At 44.6% G+C, this 17,841-nt stretch overlaps 1 protein-coding gene and 1 pseudogene across 1 annotated transcript; both read right to left on the bottom strand.

Moving 5' to 3' along the window:
* Nucleotides 1-193: 193 nt before the first annotated feature.
* On the bottom strand, nucleotides 194-17,836 carry Thap8 (THAP domain containing 8). Its single transcript, XM_059278747.1, is given in 5 exon segments — nucleotides 194-2,463; nucleotides 2,466-2,643; nucleotides 2,873-3,077; nucleotides 17,663-17,767; nucleotides 17,826-17,836. Coding segments are annotated over 5 exon segments (753 nt in total). The 3' UTR covers nucleotides 194-2,209.
* Nucleotides 12,732-13,148, bottom strand: LOC131921388 (large ribosomal subunit protein P1-like; annotated as a pseudogene).
* Nucleotides 17,837-17,841: the final 5 nt, after the last annotated feature.

Genomic DNA, 17,841 nt, shown 5'->3' on the forward strand with positions numbered 1-17,841 from the left:
ACCTCCTAGGTTTTCTCTAGAGCATTACAGCCTTCCTTACTCTGATGACCCAGAGGGTAGGGCCTCTGCATCACTGTTCTTACACTGGCCCAAGTGCCCTCTAGAAAGGCCCCCTCTCCACCCAGGTTCCATAGACCACCACCACCCCATTCCCACGCCCCTGTCAATCATACCTCTTCAGTCTTGAGATGACTTGTCAGTTTGAAGTGATCTGGTTTATTAGTTTACTAGTTCACTTTCTACTCAAGCAGACATGAACTCAAAGGCAGGGATGGTTTGGGGCCGTGTTCACTGCTATGTTCCCAACCCCACAGCAGGCTTGGCACAGCACATCGGGACTCTTCAGAACCAGGCACAGCACCCCTTGAGCGAGTGACCCTTATTCTGCTCAGACTTTAACTGATTGCCAAGGGTTTGAGTTGGGGATAGCAGGGGCTGGAAACCGCAGAGGATGAGCATCCTAGGGGATGAGGGCTCCGGGGCAACTTGGTCCAAGGTCACATTCAAGGTTCAAGTGGATGAGAGTGGGACCCAGTGCTGGGAGCATTGCTCCTCCCCAGGTATAGGCAACGGGGCCAGGCCAAGGCCAAGTGTGGTAACTCTTCCACTTCTACCTCTGTCTCTCAATCCTGTCACTCGGACCCTTACACAGGGGGCATCTGAGTGTCCAGGGGCTTGGGCTTAGCATCCAGGGTGGCAGGTGTATGGCTATGTCAGGCCTTCCACAGATGGTGGTGAATCCTCGGGTCCAGGAAGCTGAGTCATCCCAGCAAGAAGTGGTGGAAACAGGGGACACAGGGAGACAGGCAGGCATAGTGTGAGGAACAGGAAGGCTAGGGATGTCGGAAACAAGATGTGAATGGAGAGATGTGGGGAGACAAGGCAGCAGATGTAAGGTCACAGACAGTCATGGGGAGGTGGGAAGATAAATGCAGGAAGGACCAACATGGAATGACAAAGACATGGAAAGATACAGATGAAGAGTGACATGGGGGGGGGGGTATAGGTGGGGAGATAGCAAAATGGAGACAGAAAGTCAGTGAATGTGGAGATGGTGAGATAAGATGAATTAGTAGGGGGCTGGAGAGATGGTTCAGCAGTTGAGAACACTGGCTGCTCTTCCAGAGGTCCTGAGTTCAATTCCCAGGAACCACATGGTGGCTCACAAACCATCTAAAATGGGATCTGGTGCCCTCTTCTGGCCTGCAGGCATAAAAAAGAGGAAAAAGATGATTTAGTAGGAGGCAGAGACTAAACGGGGCAGGGATGCGGAGAGAGACAATGTCAGCCCAGGGACCCCAGCAAGCTCCATGGAAAGCTCCAGGCATCAGTCTGAGTTCTGTCCCAGCCCCACCATACAACTGGTGCCCAGGCCACAGTCTCAAAGCACCAGGGACAACCACGCTGCATCTCCAGCTGACCACTGTCACCTGGGAAAACGGACCCTGCTCTTTATCTTCTGGGTCACCACAAACCAACCATTCTAAAGCACTGTTGTGACCAAACAGTCTCACCTGTAGGGTATGTCCAACCCACCAGCTGAAGACACCTCGCTAGAGTACTACAGATTGAACCCAGGACCTCACACACTCTAAGCAAGGACTTATCACTGAGCTAGAGCCCACCTCTACCACGGAGTCATAAGCAGAGAAAAAATGTCAAGAATTGATTTATTTTATTCCTCTCAAAAGACCAAACTCAGCAGTACAGTACTGGGGTTGCCTAGGAGCTTTAGACAGCCTGACAGCTGCAAACACAAGCTCCATGGTGGTCCCTGGTTACAGTTTTATGCCTACCTGCTTTGGTAAAAGTTAGGACTCTGCTTTCATATCCAGAGAACGGCACAAAAGCAGCATCATGATCATAGCGGTTTTCAGTAAGTTTCAGTCTGGCACGGACAGCGCACTCCTTAAACATGTTTCCTAATTATGCCCTCGTTGGGTGGCCGTCACGCAGCTCTGATTGATGATGGGCTGCTATTCACAGATGTTTAATGTCTGCTTATTTCTGACAGGGTCGCACATTGCCCAGGCTAGCTTTAAACTTGCTAGTTAGATTACAGGCCTGCACTGACACTCAAGGCCTGTTCTGTCTGGCTGGTGCTGGAAATGGAACCCAGGTCCTGGCCCTTACTAGGCAAGCACTCTGCTGTGAGGTCATACCAACAACCCCAAAGGCACGAGAGGTTCTTTAGACACTGGACCCTGGTTTAAAGCAGAACTGCAGGTGGAGCAAGCGCCCTGGGTCCCAGTCCCAGGGGCACTCGCCCAACACAATGGACCCTGTGTGTGCAGGCCAGCAGGCTCTCCTGGTGCAGCTGCTGTGCCAGCTGTTCCAAAGCTTGCAGCTGTGCCTGGTGCCACTCCTGGTGCCTCTGCAACCTGTGAACTATCTGTTGCAGTGCCCCAAGAGCAGCCTCCAACCCAGCTTGTGGGTGCTGGTCAGAGATTCCAGTCCTTGGCCCTGTGGAAGCAAGTGGGAGGAACAAGGGGTCAGGAGCATGGTGGCCGAAGTCTCGGGGTCTCCTGATGCAGGTCCCAGTACCAGGAAATGCACTGGGCCAGATGCCATGCTGCTAGGCTCCAGGGGCAGGGATGAAACCTCCCGCCCAGGAGGAGGGGGCGGTGCCACATGCTTCTGGTTCTTGTCTGGCTCAAAAAGACAAGATGGGGGGCGGGGGCGGTTAAAGCATCAGAGATACTCCAAGGGGCATTCCTTTAGGCCTAAGAGCGGGGTCAGTTTCTACACAGACCTCCTTTAGAAGGGAAGGCTGAAGGACAGAATCAAAGAGGGATTTGCCTTAGGGGAAGAGAACTGGAGTCCAGATTCTACGGTTATTTTCCAGGTGGCAAGGCTGGGGATCAGCCTCTACAGGGGACCTTCTCACCTCAGTTGATACCCTGGAGAAGATGAAGGACACCGCATCAGGCCGCAGGTAGCGAACTGCCCATCGCCACTGGTAGCAGGAGGCTGTGAAATGCTCATTGCTCAAGTATTGGTGGCAGCTGGGTACCCAGTGTTCATGGCCCAGGTGCCATAGCCAGGCTTACAGCCTGGGACCATCCTTCAGTGGGAACCTGCAACCTAGTAGAGTCACAGATGAATGCCACAGGTCCCCATGCTCCCTGACTGGAGGATATTCACACCCAAGAACCCTGGGCTCCAAGTTCACACCTCCCACCCAGGCTGCCTCTCTCATGCTCACACCCTATTTTAGGGCTCCAGCATTGACCATCTTTCCTCCCCTGCTCTTCTCATCCCAGCTTGAGTCCCTCTTCTTCCAGCTGGGTTCTGCCATGGCTACCCACTGCCACCCTCCAACTCTGTTCCTGTGCGTGAATTTGAGGCAGGAGTTTATAAAATTGGATATCTAGAATATGAGAGTCCAAGGGAAATACTTTTCCTATCTATATACTAGGGATTCTTCCGCAATAGATCTGTGTGTGTATGTGCATACATGTGCTTATGCGCATCCAAGAAACATCCACCTATAGCTAGACATGGTACAGCACATCTGTAATCCCAGCATTAGGGAGGCTAAGGCAGGAGAATTACCATGCATTTGAAGCCAGCCTGAGCTACATAGTAAGACCCCCCCCTTGCCCCATTCCCATCCAAGAAAAAGCCTGGGGATGTAGCTCATTGGGTAGGGTGCTTGCCTACGTCAAACAAATCCCTGGGTTTATCCTCAGCACCATATAAACCAGGTGTGGTGGTGCATGCTTGTAATCCCAACACTCAGGAGGTGGAGGCAGGAGAATCTCAAGTTCAATTTGAAGGTCATCTTTGGCTACATAGCAAGCTTGAGTCTCTGTCTCAAAAAAATTAATTAATTAATTAATTAATTAAAAAAGAGCCAGCAAGATAACTCAGTGGGTAGAGAGGCTTCCCACGAAGCCTGATTGACCTGTGTTCAACTCCCAGGACCCACATGGTGGCTAGAGAGAACTTACTCTTGCAAGTTATCTTCTGATCTCCTCATATATACCACACACATATAAATAAAAAATAAATGTAATCTGTGGGAGCCCACAACTGACTCAGTTTCCCAGTTTGAATCTGAAGTCTATTCTGAGTCAACAGAGTTCAAGCTTCTTTGCTCCAAGACTGTGAGAAAGTCCTGATTAGCCCACAGAGTCTCCTTGAAGGGCTGTGAGAAAGTCCTGATTAGCCCACAGAAAGGAACACACTATCTAGCTAGACACAGGCTGCTGATGCCTTCCAGAGGTACATTGGGATAGAAAAAGAAACTGCCTGCTCCTTGACACAAGGCAGGATAGATGGTGGTTGAATGCCTGTGCTGTGCATTATTCTACCTCTGTCCTTCAAAACTGTATTCAAGCTGGCTGTGAAATAAACTCAGGGCTGTCCGGCATTGACTGAAACTAAACATTCTGCTCTGTCAGAGAGACGGCTTTAAGCAGATGCTTTTACAAAGTTATTTGATGACAATGACCAGTTAGATTTTGGCAATACGGTAGAATTAGAGGAAGAGGCTGCTAAGTGTTACAATGAAGATTCTCTCACACCTCAAGATTCTCCCCTACCTCCATTCCTCACTATGACTGGTTCATCTGGAGAGAATAAGCAGGTCGTGACAGCAAACCATTAGCCCAATGTCTCACTTTCAGATCTGTTCACTGCAGCTGGTAAATGTACACTCTTTGTCTTGGTCTGTGTTCTGACTGTTACTATGTTACTGTTCTGTTCCATGTGTTTAAGGGGACTGGGTCCCCCGACTGAACTGAGATAAGCAGGTAGCTCCTGCCAGGTGTAACTTGCGTATTGCAACAGAAGTCATCTGTTAGATGGGACTCATTAACAGCGAGTGAGGCCATTGTCTCAGTGCTGATGTACCAGTACTTATGTCTGTCAGTGTTACTTGTTTCTGTCTACTAATCTACTTTGTTTTCCCGGAAGAGAAGGAGAGAGAGGCATGGCCGCCTCCCTCCATAAGCTCTGTTACTATCAGGCCTGCAGTGCAGATGAAGTGGCAGGGAGTTCGTTCCTACTATTGGCAAGCTGAACAGATGTCAAAAAGAGAATCTGATGTTAAGTGTTAATTACTATAGTCAGAAAAGTTAACAATAATTTTTTCAGGAACACGGCAGCCAAGGACACACTCTGTGCCTCCTTTCCTTTCTAAGCCAAGTTCTTCACTGTGATAACCTCAAGGTCTCTTCTGCTGGCCAGCAACTTCCAACTTTAACCCACTTTAACCCCTCTCTGTCCTGATACTGCCTGAGAAAATAATGTTGAATTACCAGCCTGCATACTCTGATGTTTTGGAAAAAAATATGCTTTTGCCTCCACAGGAAAAGAAACAATACATGGATTCTGGTGATTTGAGTTCAATGGGATACAAATACTTGTCATCATTTAAGAGAATTGATTACAAACTATTATTGATTAAGATAAGAAAAACTGCTGCTAATCTGAAACGTTTCACATTGATACAGGTTTTTAATATATTAATGCAAAAATAAGTTTTGTTATGATATATGCATATATCTATATGTTTCTATTCTTGTTTGAAATGTTATACCTATGCAATGTTCTAAACTGCTAAGAAGAAATCACAAGAAAAAGAACTTTGGTGGAAATTTGCATGTTGTCTGAAAAGCAAGAGAAGGTGTAAGATTGGAATAATGATAGGAAAGGGAAAAAAGGAATTTGTCTATGTCAGGCTGAACCAGAAGAGCAAACATAGGGAAGGGCCTGACCTGAAGGTAAATGGTAAGTTGTAGAAGGTCAGAGGGGATGTGAACTATGCTGAATGTGAAGGAAAACTGTAAGATATATGGGGTATTTAACCATAATATGTTAATTCTGGTTTTCTTCATTTTAAAAATAGCTGATGATTCTTCATTGAAAAATGTTTATGTTAAAAATGGAAATATATACAAGTGTATGTATGTGGACATGTATGTGACTTATGGTTATGAATGAAAGTTGGATCCAACTGTGTGTATGTGTGCATGTAACTATTGTTTAATTTTAAACAGCAATCACATGGTCTTCTTCCATCTTGGCTGGTGACCTCATCATGAAGTGGGCAGCAACATGGCTGGCAAGTCTTTAAATAAGGTTAAAGAATCTGTTCATTGTATCTCCTTTTAGTCTAGGGAGGCAACAATCCTCAAATATTTTGGATTGGGATAGATTTCTATATAATAATTCATGTTATAAAAATAAGGTTAATATAAGAATTTAAAAACAATGTTTATTTTATAAAATATTATAATGCTTTTATACACAAGAATGCACCTTGCTCTGACAGGTAAACTTTGCAATTTAAGAGTCTCCCAGATGATAATGGTCTTAAAGAGTTGAAGTGATCATGGGAAATAGCCAAGGGTTATGGATCTGAACAGTTTTGCCAGGTGATGGCCATGAGAAGCATGAGCCACAGGAAAATGGAATAGGCTTGATCCTAGAAGGTATTTTGGAAAGGAACCAATGTAATAAATGTTCCATTTACTAAACAACAAACTGGTTGACTCTTTCAAAGTAATGATTCTTGGGCAAAACTTTTGTTCAATTTTTGGGTCAAATTGATAATCATTATCCTGCTGATCAATTATTACAGTTTACTCAAATGCGTTCTTTTACTTTCCCTAAAGTATTAATACATACTCCAGTGAAAGATGCTGCTTTGGTTTTTACTGATGGTTCTTCTATTGGGAAAGCAGCTTATTAATGGTGATTAATGGTGAAAGATATGTAGTTCAAACTACTCCTGATTCAGCTCAAGTTGTTGAGTTGAGCTGTTGGTTTTTCAAGTTCTTAAAAAAGATAATTTATTTAATTTATATACAGATAGTCAATATATTTATAAAGCTCTTCAAGTTATAGAAACTTTCTTATATTAAAACTATTGCCGGTCGGTGGTGGCACACGCCTTTAATCCCAGCACTTGGGAGGCAGAGCCAGGCAGATCTCTGTGAGTTTGAGGCCAGCCTGGGCTACCAAGTGAGTTCCAGGAAAGGCGCAAAGCTACACAGAGAAACCCTGTCTCAAAAAACAAAAAAACAAAACAAAACAAAACAAAAAACTATTAATGAGCAATTAAGAATGTTATTTCAAAGCCGGGCGGTGGTGGCACACGCCTTTAATCGCAGCACTTGGGAGGCAGAGCCAGGCGGATCTTTGTGAGTTCGAGGCCAGCCTGGTCTACAGAGCGAGATCCAGGAAAGGCTCAAAGCTACACAGAGAAACCCTGTCTCGAAAAAAACAAAACCAAAAAAAAAAAAACAAAAAATGAATGTTATTTCAACAAATTCAGGATACCATTCAATAAATAAAAATTGCCATATTTTATGGTACATATTAGAGCACATTCAAATCTTCCTGGTCCATTGGCTGAAGGTAATGCTTTAGCTGATAAAGTTATTCAGTTGATCACTTTGTCTCAAGTTGAGCTTGCTCAGTGATTACATGCTTTACATCATCAGAATAGTAAAAGCTTAAGAAAATAATTTGGCTTTACAAGAGAAACTGCTCACCAAATCATTAAGAAATGTGCTACATGTCCACAATATTTGACTGTACCTCACTTTGGAGTAAATCCTTGAAGTCTTCTTCGTAATTATTTATGGCAAATGGATGTCACTCATAAAAAAATGAAATATGTGCATGTGACAATTGATACTTATTCAGGATTTTTAATGGCTACTGCTTAAACTGGTGAGGCTACTAAGTATGTAATTGCTCATTGCCTGAAATGTTTCTCCTATTTGGGGATATCAAAAGTTATTAAAACTGATAATGGATCTGGATATATTTATAAAGCTTTTATCAATTTTGCTCTCAATGGCAAATTGAATATAAAACAGGCATTCCTTATAATCCTCAAGGACAAGGTATTATTGAGAGAGTTCACAGCAGCCTCAAAATACAACTTCAAAAATTAAAGAAGGGGGAGTTATACCCTAGGTCACCACATAATGCTTTAAATCTTGTCTTAAAAATTTTAAAAGTGGGGCTGGAGAGATGGCTCAGAGGCTAAGAGTACTGACTGCTCTTCCAGAGGTCCTGAGTTCAAGTCCCAGCAACCACATGGTGGCTCACAACCATCTGTAATGAGATCTGGTGCCCTCTTCTGGTCATACATGCTGTATACATAATAAATAAATCTTTAAAAAAAAAAAAGAAAGAAAAAAAAATTTTAAAAGTGGATGCTGCTGGAAAATCTGCAGCTGATCAATTTTTAGGCATGAAGGCACCACCACAAAATTTTCTCAAGTTAAATGTAAAGATACTTGTACTGACTTATGGAAGGACCCCAACCCTGTTTAGTATAGGGATGAGGGCATGTTTATGTTTTCTCACAGGATGAAAATGAAACTCATTGGTTGCCTGAAAGATTGTTGTGGTGTATGGAGCAGAGAGATGCTGATCCTGATGTTGCTGATGACCACACAGAGATGCCAGAGTGAGACCTATTGGGCCTATGTTCCTGATACATCAAATTTACATCCTGCAACTTGGGAAGGAAAAGAAATTGTGGTTGCAAGATGCCAAGCTTTTAGATCTACCTGCCACCCAAGAGTTCCAGATTGCTCACAATTTTCTTACATTGGATATTGGTAAATGGATTCCTGTATGTTTTGCAAAAAATATTACTTTGGAGGGATGTCTTGGATTGCTTCCTCAAGATGATTGGATAAGTAATATTTCACCCCCTCAATGATTTCCTCCATTCACAAAAGAACTGAGAGAGTCTAACAGAACTTTGTTATGGAGACGATGTACTGGCATTATTCCTTTAAAGTATAACATCACATGGACACAGCAATATAGTCTTGATTGGTCTGGAAATAAGGACAATTATAGTGACTCCTATACAGTGTCTACAGCATAATCCTGGCACAAAGGACTGTCAGCTGGAATTTGGTATTCCAGTACTGGATCTCCACAAATTTATGTTTGGAAATTTGCTGCTGTGATGGGAACTGTGGCAGGACATTCCAGTTGCTTGAAACCTGTTTGTCCTTTGAAAGGAACTGTTTTAGCTTGTGTAAAAATGCTCTATGTTCTTTTAATTGGTGAAGCAAATATTTGTATGAATGGTTCTATGTATCATGTCTTAATTGTATTTCTCAAATGGATAATCATACTCATGTAATAGTGTTAAAAGGACCTTCTTTTGTAACATTGCCAGTAGATATGAGTGACCCATGGTTTGATGATAAAGGGCTGCAAGTGATTGAAGAAACTAAGAAATCTTTAAGCAGACAGAAGCATGTTGCTGGATTAGTTATAGCAGGAACTGCAGCCTTTGTTACTATGATTGCTACTACTACTGTTGCTTCAATGTATTTGTCTCAACCCATCCAGACAACAGGGTTTGTTAATCAATTGTCTATGAATGTTTCTATGATATTAGAGATTTAAGAAGATATAGATGTGAAAATGGAAGATAAATTGAATGCTTTGTATGATGTGGTACAGTTTCTGGGAGATGAGCTCCAAACCTGAAAACTGGAGTACATTTGAAATGTCATGCTAATTATGAATGGATTTGTGTTACATCTTCTGTGTATAATGAAAGTACTATTGGATGGGAAAGAGTTAAGGCACATCTTAAAGGAATCTGGCATGATTCTAATGAATCCTTAGATTTGGCTAAATTACATCAAGAGATTATAGAAATGAAAAAGGCTAAATTGGATTTTGTGCAGCTAAAACAGCAGAAGATATTTCAGAACAATTTAAAAGGTCTATCCCATCACAGTCATCATTTACTTCAATCTTAAGTAGTGCTGTAGCTATTGGAGCATGTGTCTTAGTAGGCATAATTTGTTTGCCTATGATTTTTCAAGCTGATTTTGAACTCGTTATGGAGACTGGGCTCCGAACTCCATGGAGTAAAACTACAAACATTCCTATGACTTATCACCAGAGGCTGGTAGCCAAAGACGGGTAAGTTTTCTTTGCCTCCTTTCAACCTAAGACAGGACGTGAATGATGGAATTCATGCTCCCATGATGGCTAAGATTGGAGTGTGGTAAGGAAACACCTACGACAGGCACAGTCATCTGAGAGACTCAGTGGGGTCTTAAAATAAATAAAAAAGGAGGAATTGTGGGAGCCCACAACTGACTCAGTTTCCCAGTTTGAATCTGAAGTCTATTCTGAGTCAACAGAGTTCAAGCTTGTTTGCTCCAAGACTGTGAGAAAGTTCTGATTAGCCCACAGAGTCTCCTTGAAGGGCTGTGAGAAAGTTCTGATTAGCTCACAGAGTCTCCTTGAAAGGCTGTGAGAAAGTCCTGATTAGCCCACAGAGTCTCCTTGAAGGGCTATGAAAAAGTCCTGTTTAGCCCACAAGAAGGAACACACTATCTAGCTAGATGTAGGCTGCTGATGCTAGCCATAGGTACATCGAGATAGAAAAAGAAACTCCCTGCTCCTTGACGCAAGGCAGGATAGATAGTGGTTGAATGCCTGTGGTGTGCATTGTTCTACCTCTGTCCCTCAAAACTGTATATAAGCTGGCTGTGAAATAAACTCGGGGCTGTCCAGCATTGACCTGCAGACCTCTCGACTCTTTTCTGTCTTGTTCATAGTCTCTTCAATCCGCACGCCTCTACCCAGCTACTCAGCTGACTGTCAGCAGGCCCAACAGTAATCAAAAATTAAATCAAACAGTAACCCAAATGTAGGATATAGACCCCCACGGGCAATAAACCATGCAGTAAAAACCCAATGTAAGACATCTGGAGAGCCAGGTGGCGGTGGCACATGCCTTTAATCCCAGCACTCAGGAGGCAGAGTCAGGAGGATCTCTCTGAGTTCGAGGCCAGCCTAGTCTACAGAGGTCAGGCACCAAAACAACACAGAGAAACCCTGTCTCAAAAAACACCAAAAAAACCAAAAAAAAAAAAAAAAAAGAAAAAGAAAAAGAAAGAAAGAAAGAAAGAAAGAAAGAAAGAAAAAGACATCTGGAGAAAGCAGTAACAAACTATATTGGATAGTCATAAGAAATTAATTCTGAGCTGGACAGTGGTGGCACACGCCTTTAGTCCCAGCACTCCAGAGGCAGAGGCAGGCAGATCTCTGAGTTTGAGGCCAGCCTAGTCTACAGAGTGAATTCCAGGATAGCCAGGGCTACACAGAGAAAGCTTGTCTTGAAAAACAACCAAGAAATGAATTCTGTGGGGCTGGAGGGACAGCTCAATGATAAAACACTTGCTGTACAAGCCTGAGGACCTGGGTTTGGATTCCCAGCACCCCTAAGAGCCAGGCAATGGCAAAGCGTAGCTGGAACCCCAGTGCTGGGTGATGGAGACAGGTGGAGCCATGGAGCTCTCTGGCCAGCCAGTGTAGCCAAAATGGTGAGCTCTAGACTCAGTGAGAGACCCTGTCTCAGACAAAAACAAAAACAAAAACAAACAAACAAAACTAGGTGGGAAGCAATAGGACTCCTGATGTTGACCTCTGGCACCTGCACACACACACACCTCTAGCCCCCTCATGTTTAAATATTCATTAACACTACATAAAAGAGAAATAACACCACAAATGGAAAACTAGTGCCAGGTTAATCTCAGCATGCAGGAAGCAGACACAGGCAGATTTCTTTGAGTTCAAGGTCAGCTTGTTCTACATAACAAGTTCTAGGCCAGACAGGGCTACATGGTGAGATCCTGTCTAAAAGCAAACAACAAACATAACTGACTGGGGAGCATTTGGAGAGATGTTTCAATGGCTAAGAGCACTTGCTGCTCTTGCAGAGGACTGGAGTTCAGTTCCCAGCACCCACATCAAGTGGCTTACATCTGCCTATAACTCCAGTTCCAGGAGATTCTATGCCCACTTTTGCCCTCTGTGGGCACATGCACACATGTGGCATGTACACACACCGACACACAGACATACATATATACATTTTTAAAAGTAATACTGTAATCAAAGAGAAATAGGAATATACATTCATGTTTGCTTATATCTACACAGAGACACCGTAGGGAATGGGGCATGGCCACATGCAACTGTGATTCCAGAACTTGAGAGGCAAGAGCAGGAGGACTGCATGCTTAAGGCTAGCCTGGGCTACACAGCAAGTTACAGGCCAGTATAGACTATATAGGGAGACCCTGTCTGAAAAAACTAAACCACCCAGAAGGAACTATGGAAAGGAAACGTGAAAAACTAAAAAGACTACTAGTGAGGAAATGGTGGGGTGGAGAGATGACGGAGCAAGACAGCTCAGACAAAACTAAAGTGGGGACTACAGGGAAAAGAGGACCAAAGGGCCGACTCAGACACTCTAACACACAGAGCTGAACTGCAGGGCACACAGCCAGGGAGTCCGAATGTCGCAGGGAGTACTTCAGCCTCCATCCGGGAGCTAAATGTCCTCACTAGCCCTATCCTTTTAGACAGAGACCTACTGACGCAGCACCCTTCTCCCTCCCTGCACACAGAGCCTGCCAGCTGACTACTCCAATATCCACCCTCTTCTTTCTCCTTCCTAACATTAGCATTTTCTGGAAAAAAAGAGTATCCCAGGTGAGTCATGTGCCTATGTTCTGGCCGGTATATGCTTTCCTGTAGTGTGGGATGTGTAAAGGAGAAAGGACACTCCAGCAGAACAGAATGGTACAAAGAACAAAGAAGGAAAGTGATTAACATAACAAAACCTCTCCACAACTTGGCCTAGGCCTTTTCTCTTGTATTCCTCTAGATGGCAGCATTCATGTTGGGCCCTCCCTCTACGGTTCTTTTTTTTTTTTACAGGTTCATCTTTTTATTGGACATGTTAACAAAAGAGGTTTAGTCAAAAAGACCAAAGCCCATGTCGTCATCAGACTCCTCAGATTCTTCCTTCTTTGCTTCCACTTTCTTCTCCTCAGCTGGGGCAGCAGCAGTAGAGGGGGCAGGACTGCCTGCTGGCGCGGCTCCAGCCCACCAGCCCCTACGTTGCAGATGAGGCTCCCAATGTTGACATTGGCCAGGGCCTTTGCAAACAAGCCAGGCCAGAAAGGTTCAACATTGACACCAGCTGCTTTAATGAGGGCGTTGATCTTGTCCTCCGTGGACCATCCGTGCACCTCGTCATCCTCGTCCTCCTCGTCGACGTCATTGTCGTCGTGGTGCAGGATGAGGGCGGAGTAGATGCAAGCGAGCTCGGAGACGGAGGCCATGTTGCCGGCACAGTGCTAGTCGCCGGATGAAGTGAGGGCCTCACCCCAACGCGGCCTTAGCTTCCTCAGAAGAACCGAGCATCTTGGCGGCAGCTGAGGAAAGGCTCTTTTGGTTTTTCGAGACAGGGTTTCTCTGTGTAGCTTTGCGCCTTTCCTGGATCTCTCTCTGTAGACCAGGCTGGCCTCGAACTCACAAAGATCCGCCTGCCTCTGCCTCCCGAGTGCTGGGATTAAAGGCCAATAATGACAAAGCTACCATGGAATGGGGTTCCTGGGAAGGCCTTGTAAAGGGAGCTAGCTCAGTTTAGCATTGAGACTTTTGTGTCCTCCCCTGCAGGAATGGCAGGGCATGGTGGCTGGGGTACTGGCAGTTATCTTGGAGCCACAGGCTAAGGATGATACAACAGGAGAGGACCCTCATCTTGGACGATGATGGAGCTGCTATACCAATGCTGGTATGCCAACCTTTGCACTTGTTTGATATAAGAGAAACATAGGGTACTGGAGATATGGCTCAATAGGAAAGAATGCACATTGTCCTTACAGAGGATCTGAGTTCAAGTTTGGTTTCGAGCACCCACATTGGGAGGCTCACAACTACCTATAACTCCAGCTCTAGCAGGATTCAACGTCTCTGGTCTCTCCAGATACCTGCAATCACATGTATATGCCACACACATAAAGAATGAAAATAAATCTTAAAGGGAAACAAAATCCCGTGGGGAGTTGTACCATTCAAAACCTTTGCTCTATTCCATAGACAAGCTGCTTACTACATATAACTGCTATGTCTGAAGAATGTGAGTGCAGTATTACAGGCCACTCCTAAACACAAAATTTCCCAGGAGCCACTGGGTAGATCCCTGCATTTTCTCTTTTCCTCCTTTCATAAGACCCAATGTTCCAAGTAGGGACAGCTCCTCCAGGCTGAGTCCTCAACTAAAATACTGTAGAGCAGGGTTACCAATTACCTGCAACAGACTGTGAGCAAGGACTATGCCCAAGCTGTGGTAAGCCACTGAAACTGGGGAGTTTGAGACTACAGTGTAACTTAATGATGCTGGTTCCATGGTCTGGTTCCATGGATGTTGGTTGTTTTACTCTTTTGCTTTTAACTCTTTTGGGGGGCCCACCACCCAGCTCCCAAGTAAACACACGGAGACTTATAATTACTTATGAATGCCCAGCCTTAGCTTGGCTTATTTCTAGCCAGCTTTGCCTAACTTAAATTATCCCAGCGACGTCTGGGCTTTTTCCTTTTCTTACTTCTGTATATCTTACTTTCACTGTTACTCTGTGGCTGGCTGTGTGGCTGTGTGGCTGGCTGTGTGGCTGGCCCCTATCATTGTCCTCCTTCCTTGATCCCTTGCTCTGTCTCCCGTTTTCTCCTATTTATTCCCTCTGCCTGCCAGCCCTGCCCATCCTTTCTCCTGCTTCACTATTGGCTGTTCAACTCTTATTAGACCATCAGGTGTTTTAGACAGGCACAGTAACACAGTTTCACAGAGTTAAACAAATGCAATATAAAAGACTGCAACACATCTTTGCATCATTGAACAAATATTCCACAGCAAAAACAAATGTAATGTATCTTAAAATAATATTCTACAATAATGGACTTCATAACTTGCTTAAGCCACTGTTTGTTGAGGACTTTGTGGTTGTTAAGAAGATGTAACTTCTGAATAATAGGCCCCTAGAACAAACTCTAAAAGACGTAAAAAGGACTAATGAATGTTCTCTTTGGCTCTCGGCAGGCTTTCAACTTACTTCCCAGAAGACATTTCTCACTGTTTCACCTCATTTCCTACTTGGCACCAAGCCTGCTCTTGAATCTCTTTGGGAAATATTCTTTTTTCCTTTCTTTTTCTTGGGGGTTGGTGGTGATTGAGATAGGGTGTACAGGCCCTGGCTGTCCTGAAACGATGTAGACCAGGCTGGCATCAGAGAGTTATGCCTGCCTCTACCTCCTTCGTACAGAGATTAGAGTGTACCACCACATCTGGGTTCTTCTTCCCTTTTTAATTTTTTTTTTTTTGAGACAAGCTTCTCTGTGTAACAGCCCTGGCTGTCCTGGAACTCACTCTGTAGACCAGGCTGGCGTTGAACTTAGAGATTCTCCTGCCTCTGCCTCCTGAGTGCTGGGATTAAAGGCGTGTGCCACCACCTGGCCCCCTTTTTAGAAATGTAATTATTATTAATATTGGGGAGTGTAGGTGGAAAGGCACATGTCACACATGTCCACATGTGTGGAGGTCAGAGGGCAGCTTTCAGGAGTGAGCTCTCTTCTTCCACTGTGGATCGCAGGGACTGAACCAGGTCCATTGGACTTGTCCAGTTAACACTTTCATCCACTGAGCCATCTTGCTGCTCTTCATCTAACTCTTAAGTGTCTTCTTTTGCAAGACCAGCTCAGTGAAGGCTCTAAGATAGAAATGGGCTAGCCCTGTGATGAGCAGCTGGAAGCCATTGGTAGGCACCAGCAAAGATGAGAAGCAATTTTTAAACCAAGCATGGCAGTGCATGCTTGTAATCTTCATATCTGTGAGCTGGAGGCAGGATTAGGAGTTGGACTGGAGATGGCTCAGTGGTTAAAAGCATGTACTGCTCTTGCAGAGGACCAGAGTTCAGTTCCCAGAACTCACTGGGGCAGCTCAAAACTACCTGTAACTGTAGCTCCAGGAGATCCAGTGCCCTCTTCTGGCCTCTGCCAACATCAATACTCATATGCACACCCCCTGCCATGCAATCATAAATAAGTATTTTTAAAGAGTTTAAAGTTATTTTATTTTATTTTATTTTATTTTGGTTTTTCGAGACAGGGTTTCTCTGTGTAGCTTTGCGCCTTTCCTGGAACTCACTTGGTAGCCCAGGCTGGCCTCGAACTCACAGAGATCCGCCTGTCTCTGCTTCCCGAGTGCTGGGATTAAAGGTGTGCGCCACCACCGCCCGGCTAAAGTTATTTTTAATTTCACGAGTTCAAGGTCAGCCTGAGCTATATAAGACCTTATCTGGAAACATACAAGCAAAACAAAACGCCCTGGTTTTTATGAAGTTAGCTGGCTGCTGCACACAGCTGGTTGTCATTGTCCTCATTATTGTTACATGCCAGGCAGTGCCTGGCACATAAATGCTCTTCATGTATACTACTGTTGTAAGATGAGTTAGTGAGCAGCTATCCATCACTGTGTCTAGGTAAGAGGTGATGAGTGGTGGTGACATAGATATAATGAGAAGTAGTTTGGGAATGTGCTTCCCCTCACCCCCAATTTCCTAATTAAATGATTGAGATTTTTCCATTTGCAATTATAACTTCTACAGGCAAAGTCTTAGTGATTTTGCTGTGAGTGTTGCTGGGAAGGATTATTGATGCCCCCTGTTTTTGTATTCAGTTCATCAATGTTTGACCCTTTCACCTATGTGGTTTTGCTTATTTTTTCTGTTTTTTTAGACAAGTCTTCTGTAGTCCAGATTGGTGTAGAACTTGCTAGGTAGCCAAAGATGACCTTGAGCTCCTGAAGCCCTCCAGCTTCCACCTCCTAGGATTACAGGTGCACACCATCAAGCCCAGAGACCTGTCTATAAGATCTGTCATAAACTAAGTGTAATGGTGTACACTTTTAATCCCAGTACACATAAGGCAGAGGAAGGAGGATCTCTGTGAGTTCAAGGATAGCCAGGTCTACATAGAGAGATCCTGTCTCAATACAGAAAAGATTCCTCATAGCAGAAACAAGATTTCTAAGGACCTTTGTGTGCCACAGTGATATTCATTTATTTAAAGTTTTTGGTTTTTGAGACAGGCTCTCACGTAGCCCAGTTTGGCCTAAAACTCTTTTATGCAGCCTTCAACTACTGATCCTCCTGCCTCCACCTCCCAAATCTCGGGATTATAAGTGTGAACTACCACACCTAGCTTTCTTTTTGGCTTTCTGAGATAGGGAGTCTTGTAGCCCAAGCTGGTCTCTAATTGACTATGTAACTAAGGAGGACCTGATCCTCCTGCCTCTAAGTGCTGGGATTACACGTGTGTGCCAACATGCCCACAGTGACATGTCATGCCCACATGACACCATAGTGACAAAAAACATATCTAAACAAATCCATTGATTTAGATGTAAAGACTCCCCTGACCCTCTCTACCCTGCACAAAGTTCCCTCAAAGGACAGCTGAGACATGGGACAGCTGGGCTAAAACCTTTCCAACAAATATTTGGCAGACACACAGTGCGTGCCAGGCACTAGAAACCTAGGACTAACAGGAAACAAGAGACCAAAATCCGTTGGCTTCAGTGACCTGGCTGACAATGTTGAATACCTCAAACATGTGATGCTCCAGATTAGAGGAAAAATAAAACAGGAGATGGACAAGGAGAATTATGTGTCTACACATCCCTCTCGCTCGGATTGTAGCAGTCCTGCACCTTCCCAGCAGCATCTTCCAGGACTCCAACTGGACCAAGTGTCTGCCCATATGCATTTCAACTTGAGCCCCACCCCGTGCTTGCGCTCACTTGTAGACGCTCCCAGGCTGGTTGTGTGAGCCTAGTTGGCCCGCAGTGTTGGAGCAGTTTGGAGCCCTGCAGCACTTAGGCACAGCTATCCAACCCCGTCGAGTCCTGCCCAGTCAGCGATAGCACTTCGACCCACTTCAGCCAGGACGGAACCCCGCCCCACCCGCGTGCCATCAACC

Source organism: Peromyscus eremicus, chromosome 1, assembly GCF_949786415.1.
Source record: "Peromyscus eremicus chromosome 1, PerEre_H2_v1, whole genome shotgun sequence".
In the NCBI taxonomy this organism is placed as follows: Eukaryota; Metazoa; Chordata; class Mammalia; order Rodentia; family Cricetidae; genus Peromyscus; species Peromyscus eremicus.